The 9,217-nt window shown below is 39.1% G+C and overlaps 1 protein-coding gene across 1 annotated transcript in view; it reads right to left on the reverse strand.

The window, feature by feature from the left end:
* Window positions 1–9,217, reverse strand: part of ccdc80 (coiled-coil domain containing 80) — a 44,751-nt gene that overhangs the window by 33,771 nt on the left and 1,763 nt on the right. Inside the window, exons 3-4 of the mRNA XM_037687077.1 lie at window positions 4,180–4,616; window positions 2,111–2,437 (exon numbers count right to left, since the gene is read on the reverse strand). Coding sequence (XP_037543005.1) covers window positions 2,111–2,437; window positions 4,180–4,616 — 764 coding nt within the window. The remainder of the gene's footprint in view (window positions 1–2,110; window positions 2,438–4,179; window positions 4,617–9,217) is intronic.

The following is a 9,217-nucleotide window of genomic DNA, read 5'->3' on the forward strand; positions in this document are numbered from 1 at the left end:
CCCCCACCCCGCCCCACTTGGAGGGCCGGGATGGGGGGGGGGGGGGGTCCGGGGCTGGGGTAGGGATGGGGGCCCCGGGGGGGGGGGGGGTGTCGGTCTTTCTGTGTTCGTCTGTCTTCTATGGCAAGCCCTTTTAACATAAAATCGAGTAGTCTGACTATCTGTAGTTACATTCTAGATATCTAAAATTTATTCTAGATATCTAAAATTTATTCTAGATATCTAAAATTTTATTTTGACTAGCTTGCCATAGTCTCTCCTTCTTGTCCTCTCAAACCAGCCAGTCAAAGCAGATGGCCACTTGTCCTGAGCCTGGTTCTGCTGGAGGTTTCTTTCTTTTAAAAGGGAGTTTTTTCTTTCCACTGTTGCCACTGTGCTTGCTCAGGATGGGAGACTGCAACGAAGCCAAGATTCATCTTGTCTGCTGGATTCCTTAGATAGAGAACTTTACTAATTGGCTTTTATGTTTGTGAATGTTTCTGTAAAGTGCCCTGAGACAACTTTGTTGTGATTTGGCACTATATAAATAAACTGAATTGAATTGAATTGATGAAACTGAACCACACTGAACCAACATAGCATTCCTCAATAAAAGCTCCAAACAACTTCACTACAGTGCAAATGGCAAAGTAGATGTAAACGTGTCTTTGAGTGCACGCCTATGAGGCGCACATAGAGCACATAAAATGCATATGAATCGTCTAAGGGGAACTTCAATTCTCACAGAGAAGGAAACGGTGTTGGATCACTATATTAATGTTGAACAACTCATGGGATTACTCTTGAGGTCAACATGGTGCAGACAATAATATACAGTATATCCATAAATATTTGCATAAAGTTGGTTACTTTGCCACTACTGGAGAACATCAATTGAATTGGCAGGCAGCGTGTTTTGGGGATCACACTGACTAAATATTAATCAGGTATTTAACAGTCCTTCCTGAGCTGAGCCATACCAGCCATATAGGATGACCTCATCCATATGATGCTCAGATATAACAAATTTCCCTAAATTGCACCACTGAGGTGCAGCAAATTGTTTCATGAACGCAACTAATTAATAAACTAACTAAGTTCCACTAAACACTTGAATGCTTATAATATTAGTTATTAAGCACATGGGCAAAGTTGGAAATGCCTCAGAAGTGTGACCACAGCAGATAAAGCTCACCCTGGTATGTTTAATTCAACGTCAACCACAGTTGGACAAACACACAATCACTCCTCTTTGCACATGTTTTTACACCCCACTACTTTTTTTCAGGAGTGTCTCTGATTCACATTCCATTAAATTCCTAATTTTATTGCTTCTTAGACTTAATTTTTGACATTGCAGAAAGGAGAATCGTAAGTGCAGGACATATTTACATTTATTTGCAAAGAGAAGTGTGGAAGGAGGAGTCTGATATGTGCCCAGTTTCAAGTTCCTTGGAGAGTATGAAAGAAAAGTGCGTAGAAGCGTACACACACAGTTTGAAAAATCATAATATTTTTGTGCCCATGCAGTTTTCACATTTTGTCCCTATACTAACTTTCAGAATGAATGCGGCACACTCTCCATACATGGCTGAGAGTTGGGGGTTCAAGTCTACCAGCAGTCACATGCTGACTGGGCAAAACACCGAACCCCTCATTGCCTCCAATGTGTGTCCCATCGGTGTATGAATGTGATAAAGCTCTGATTATTCTTTGCAAATGTATAGTAGAGAGCAATGGGTAAATGAGGACACAGATTGTAGTGTAAAGTGCTTTGAGTATCTTGATTAGATAGAAAGGTGCTATATAAGTACAGTCCATTTACCATGTACATGAGGCCCCAGCTGAGTACATTTTTGTCCTAAAGAAACATTAGAAATGGAAGAGGTTGTACTTTTCAAGCCAGCTATGAGTTGATTTTATGTTTCAGGCTTGGGATTTCTGCTCTGTTACATTTAGATTTTAATCCCCTATGCAAGCAAACAAATAAATGAAAAAGAAACCAACAACATAACCGTACAGTGAAACATGCACTAAATTATTGTCTGAGCAATAACATTTCCTATGCATGAAATCTGGAAGGGACACAGAAAGGTTATAATAGAGTGAGAATATAAGGTCATTCTCTTACCAACAATCGCCTTCTGTTTTCAAAGTAGTCCAGAAAAGAATCTAGAGATCCCTTTGGAGGGGGAGTTGGCCTCTTGGTGGGCTTGGAGTAGTTTGGTTTCTCTGGGTACATTGATGTTTTTTTTCCATTTTTCTTACCCCCAATCTTTCCTCTCCTGTCATTTTTCTTGGAAAGTTTGTCACTCTTTTTCTTCTTCTTGTCATGCTTATCATTCTTGTTCTTGACCTTCTTGGTGGGACTAACATCAGAGAAGGTTTCCATCTTCTCTAGATCACTTGCTGTTGGTTTACTGGGCTCATACGTGTCCACATATTCTTTAGTTAAGATCTGCACACAGAAATACAGTGATTCAACTTTCATTCCAGATGAAAACAAGCCCTAGAGGGATAAGTATAACCTGAGCTAAGTTTAACTTTGAACAACAACAGCAGCAACAATAATTAGAACAAAGAGGCCGGCGGAACCGTGAGGCTACAAGGAGCAGAGGTCACAAAGGTGCAGGACTTCAAGTACTTGGAGTTGTGAAATGTTAAACAGGTGAAGAAGAGAGTCCAGGCAGGATGGAGTGAATGGAGACATTTTTTAGGAGTAATTTGTGACAAAAGGCTGGCAGCAAAGGTCAAAGGTAGAAGGTTTACAAGAGGGTAGTGAGACCAGTTATGTTATATGGTTCGAAGACAGTGGCACTGACAAAAAAACAGGAGAAAGAACTGGAAGTAGCAGAGCAGAAGATGTTGAGGTTCTACATAGGAGTGACAAGAATGGAAACGATTAGGAATGAGCTCATCAGAGGTACAGCACAAGTCAAAGAAGTGGGAGATAAAGTTAGATGCCAGACTGAGATAGTTTGGACATGTCCAGAGGAGAGACATTGGGTATATTGGTAGAAGAATGTTAGAAACGCAGCTGCCAGGAAAAATTCAAAGAGTAAGGTTAAAGCAAATATATATAGATGGCGTTAGAGAGGACATGGAGGTAGTTGGGAGTGAGGACAGAGGATGCAGAGGACAGATTGAAATGAAGTAGGATGACTCATGGTGGCAATGTCTGATGACAGAGAAGCAATAAAAAAATAATGTTTATACGCTTGTTTCCTACTACGTACGGGTAATTTGGAATTGTTTGTTAATAGATTTGTCCATTTTAATTTTGACTGTCCTAAACACAAGTGGAACCCCATTCAGGTCAGACTGAGAACACGTTACAGAGCTCAGTATTTAGGATCCATTCCATGGATAGGATACATCTATTCCACATTCATACAGATGTCTAAAGGCTACAATGCCCTGCGTCACACTTAAGATACTGTGTAGACTAATCAATGGAAAACATGCACTATATTGGAAAATATTGATTTCTGGTTTATCTTAAGGCTTTATAGGGGAATTTGCTGATATAAAGAATTTTATGAATTTTTAAAATTATTATTATTAACCTTTATTTAACCAGGCAAATCCCACTGAGATCACAGATCTCTTTTGCAAGGGAGGCAAATCTCCCACAACTAAAGGTAATAGATAATAATAATGAGTTTTGCTCATGCCTTTGTGTGTGTATACGTTTGTTTTCTGTTGTGTTAGCAAAATATCTTCAGAAACACTAGGGCATTTAATTATAACTCAAAGTATTTATTAGTTGTATGTCTACAGTTCATTACCTTTTTGAGTCAACCAAATGCAAAATGGATTGGACCCATCCAACCTAACACATCTTGCATTGGGCTTAATAAGATACCTTATCAAACACAAAAATGGCAATAATCCAAGACAGTTTTACAGATATTGATCTAAATTTTGAAATAGTAGATGAGTCATTTCTGTAATTTAAGCATGAGATCTCACAATATTTTGTGAGATTACCATACTCAAAGTCAATTTCAAGGTTTGGCTGAGATGGCTTTATGTCTATCATTTCCAAACATAAGATGATCTTAGTTGAAAGTTCTGGTGTGAAAACAGGCAATATGGATTTCGTCAAAAACCGCTAGGCCTTACATACCTCTTGGATTTGGTACAAGTACTTTTCACATCAGTTTTTTTAAATGCTTTATCTCAATTTTACAGAATCACCTTTTCTCCTCCGTTCTTTTTCTTGGCGGGTTTGATCTTGGAGGGTTTGTGTGTGACGGGCATCATCTTGCGGATATTTGGATCTCTGCTGTCCTTGCCGGTATGGTTGTCTCCAGCTGGTGTGGTTTTAGTGGGATACCTCTCTCTGTGGCTGTCGTACGGATTAGCTGTGGTTCTAGGGACTGGAAGCCACAGCACTGTGGTCTGGATGTGAGTCGGTTTCTGGGTGGTGGTGGGTCTCTTTGTAGTGGTTGTTCTCCTGGTTGTGGTGGGTTTGGTGGATGTAGTTGTTGTGGTTGTAGTGGGTTGGGTTGTAGTTGCTGTGGTTGTGGTTGTAGTTGGTAGTGTTGTTGTTGTAGTAGGGGCAAATGTTATGGTCGGTGTGGGCTTTCTTAAGACCGTCTTCACTGGTTTTCTCTTTGTAGGCTGGTCAGGAGCTGTTCAACACAAACAAATTCAAATATTTTGTAGGATTACTTTCACAGAAATTGCAACAAGCTTATCAACAAACTTTGTAATAAAGGCTGCAAAAAATGAAGTTTTGAATGGTATTTGCTAAAGACATAAAATCATCAGTTTGAAACAGAAAAATATATTTTCACTTGGTGGAAATCTTGAGATCAGTGGTCTTCAAATACAACTCCTCAGGGTCCATCATACACTTTCTGATTTTCTTTACCCACTTTTCTACGCAAGGTTGCAAAGGAGCTGGAGCTTATCTGCAGTGGTCATTGTATGATAAGTGAGGTACACCCAGGATTGTCGCAAGTCCATCACAGGGCCACATAGAGATGAGTGAGAAAATGATTGACACACTCACTTATACACAATGCCTTCAATTTTGTATTACACATTTCGCGGGTGGGCAGCATAGAGTTGTTGCAGACCCTCTCTGAGGCAGAAGGCGGAGAAGCATTGTGGACCACCTCTGAGGAAGGAGGCAAAACTGTGTCATGGACCCCCTCTTAAGCAGGCGGTGTCATAGACCACATTTGAGGCAGGAGGTGGAGAGATGTCATCTTCAGCGACCCTCTCAGAGACACAGAGGTATCCTTATGATTGACCCTCTCAAAAGCTGGTGGTTTGATGTGTCAGCCTCTATGAACTTCTTGGTGAAGGAGTGAGAGGCGTCGTCACTGGCCCCATTAGAGACACAGGAAGGTGGGGTGTCCACCAACCCCCACAGAGATTTTGGAAGTGTGGGACCCTGAAGATTCTGAAGTGGCCCCGGATCTGCTTCTGAGGATGAGTCACCTATAGGGCTGCAGCTGCTGAATCGAGGGAGTTGCTGCTGCTGGCTGCTCAGGGTACTGAGGATGATAGTTGAACACAGAGAACTCCTGGAACTCGGTGGAGGCTTGGAGAACTCGAGTAGCTACTTCTTCTGTGGCTGTGATTGATGCTGCTTCTTCTGCGGCTGAGGATGTGGTTGAAGCCAGCGACTGCACATTGCCGCAGCAGCGATATGACCCATACTATCTTTACCCACAGAGGGCAGCTGACATGGAGGTGATTAGAGGAGCTGTTGCTGCTGCTGCCGTCAGCTCGTGGTGATGCGACTCGGAAACCTCAGCAGGCAATGGGGTAGTAAGGTAATAACAAAGAACAGGAAACAAGTCTTGAGGTGAGGAACCTATAATGCAGAAGTGGTGAATGGTGGAACAGAGACTGAATAATTATAACCGGAGTAAATGGAAAGTGGAGACACCTGGGTGATTACTGATTGGGGACAAGTGAGGGTGGCAGACTAACTGGAAAAACACTAAGGAAGCTAATTGAGGGTAAAAGAGAAATGGTACAAGGAAGACTGGGAAACAGAACAAGACCCACACAAGAAAACAAAAATAAAGCTAAAAACAACGTACAAAAACACAGACTGTACAAGATCTAAATAGAGAAGGAAAAGAACGACCAGGTAAACACAATAATCCCAAGATCCAGAAAACAAACTAAGAAACCTGATCTCCAAACACTAATAAAGTACACGAATATAACTTTTCTAACTTTCCGTGTTTTGGGGTTCTTGTGTTTTTATCTGGACAAGTTCTCTGTGACTTTAATTTTCCAAAGTTCAGGTTCTGATTTGTGTGAGATTTTTCAAATGGTCAGTCTTTTGTTTCTCCCATGTGTTCCCTGTGCCGTCTCATTCATCCTCAGTCAGCTCCTTAGTGTTTTCCTTGGTCAGCCTGACACTCTCACTTGTACCCAGTCTGTAATCAGTTCAGGAGTGTCCGATAACTCACTAGTCCTATAAATTCAGTCTCCTGCCATCAACACCTTGCCCTCCCCCGTGTAGTTATTCTTACTACTGGTTTTTGTAGTTTGTTTAGTGTTTTTGCTGCCATGTCAGCATTTTGTTTTTTCCTTTAAAATAAACTGTTATCCGTCCAAACTTTTTTAGTGAGTCTGCATTCTGGGTTTCTATTTATTTATTTATTCATTCAACCTTTATTTAGACAGGTAAATCCCATTGAGCCTCGAGGACTCATTTACAAGAGAGACCTGATTTTAACAAAGAAAGATGACAACAATGGACAACAGCAACAACAATAAACAGTTATAAAAAGTCATACAGAATTTTTTTTTTTTACTGACTATGACGGATTGCAGATATTTCTCATAACATAAAAAAATAAAAAACAACTACATAAAAAAGTACCTGCAAGCTTGATATTAATTCTTCATAACTTTAACACAGAACCCCACTTCAAATTGGCAAAAACTATATTCTCAAGTTTCGTTCAGAAAATGGAAATGCACAGTGGTGTTGAAAGTTTATGAAGCCTTTATAATTTTCTATATTTCTGCATCAATATGACGTAAAACATCAGATTTTCACACAAGTCCTAAAAGTAGATAAATAGAACCCAGTTAAACAAATGAGACAAAAATATTATACTTGGTCATTTATTTATTGAGGAAAATGATCCAATATTAAATATTTGTGAGTGATAAAATTATGCGAACCTCTTTAAACCAAAAAGTTTTATTTTGGTCTTATCCGTCCACAAAACATTCTTCCAACAACCTTCTGTCTTGATCACATGATCTTTATCAAACTGCAGATGAGCATCAATGTTTTTTTTTGCAGAGCAGTGTCTTTCTCCTTCAACCCTGCCATGACATCATTGTTGTTCAGGGTTCTCCTGACGGTGGACTCATGAACATTAATGTGAGAGAGACCTTCAGTTGTTAGAAGTTACTCTGGGGTTCTTTGTGACCTCTCTGACTATTCCACACCTTGAAGTGATCTTTGTTGCTCCACCACTCCTGGGGAGGTAACATTGGTCTTGAATGTCCTCCATTTGTATATAATCTGTCTGACTGTGGATTGGTGGAGTCCAAACTCTTTACAGATGTTTTGTAACCTTGTCCAGCCTGATGAGCATCAACAACTCTTTTTCTGAGCTCCTCAGAAATCTCCTTTGTTCCTCCATGATCCACTTCCACAACATGTTGTGAAGAACAGACTTTGATAGATCCTGTTCTTTGAATCAAACAGGGTGCACCCTCACACCTGATCATCATCACATTGATTGAAAACACCTGACTCTTAATTTCACCTTCAAATTAACTGCTAATCCTGGAGGTTCACAAACTTTTGACACTCACAAATATGTAATATTGGATCATTTTCCTCAATAAATAAATGAACAAATATAATATTTTTGTCTCAACTGTTTAACTGGGTTCTCTTTATCTACTTTTAGGAATTGTGTGAAAATCTGATGATGTTTTACATCATATTGATGCAGCAATATAGAAAATTATAAAAGCTTCACAAATGTTCAAACACCACTGTATGTTGTTCGTTATGAACAGCCCATGCCTAGCATAGAATAATCCAGTTACATATAATAATAATCCAATAACAGTCCAATAATATTTTCAAAAGTAAATTTTCATATTTTTACTGTGTGACAACCAAAAAAAAAAAGGAAAAACAAACAATGTAGCAATTTTACAAAGCTATACTTAAATATTAAGGATATATTTGTTGGTACCATTAAATTGATAATTAATTAATCTTTACATTATCATTATTGATTCAAACTAAATGTTAGACCCTAATTAATATCACAGGTGTCTTCAAGCTTTTCATCAGCCCTTCATCCTATATAAATGGAATAAACATGTCACTAGATGGTTTAGAATGACCTGAATCTGAATGACAATGAATCTGGAATCTTTGGTATTGTTGTGTGCACCTCATGAAACATGGAGCAGAGAAAGCAAAGGTGAAAGTTGTACCAAAGGCTCAGAAAAATTATTTTACAAGGCCATTTCCAAGCATCTTTATGCTCCTCTGATCACAGCTGCTAATATTATTATTTTAAAAATGTAAGGTTTATGGAATTGTAGCCAACCTCCCAGGATGTGGACACAAAAGGTTGATCAGATGATAAAAAGAGCCAAGTAAACCATTCAAGCTGAACTCCAAGGTCAAGGTGTGTTTGTTACTTTCTAATCCCAGTATCTGTTGAATTTGAAATGACAATGGTCTCGGTGGAAGCAAACACCAGAGGGCTTAAATATTGGTAGAAAAACATAAAAAGACACACGGGAATCCACAAAAACAAATTTTCACGAGTCCCAAAGTTTCTGAGATAAGTTTCTGAAACTGATGAAACAGGAACTTTTTGGTTCTTCATCACTTGTATTGTTTGACTCTTGTGGATCTGCACCAACTAATTTACATCTGCATTTAAATAACCATAAACATAGCAAAACGTAAAAAAAATAAAATAAATAAAACATAACATCACAAAATTAAAAAAGTGTAGTCTATAAAAGAATTTCCCAAGACTGGCTGAAATTTAATAAATCAAAACTGTTTTATGTCAGCAACAATCTATTTAGTTTTTGATTAACAAACTATCTCCATCCATCCATCATCCATCCATCCATCATCCATCCATCCATCCATCCATCATCCATCCATCCATCATCCATCCATCCTCATCATCCATCCATCACCCATCCATCCTCATCCATCGATCCATCCATCTATCATCCATCCATCCATCATCCATCATCC

Source organism: Nematolebias whitei, chromosome 13, assembly GCF_014905685.2.
Source record: "Nematolebias whitei isolate Nwh7 chromosome 13, NemWhi1, whole genome shotgun sequence".
NCBI lineage: Eukaryota > Metazoa > Chordata > Actinopteri > Cyprinodontiformes > Rivulidae > Nematolebias > Nematolebias whitei.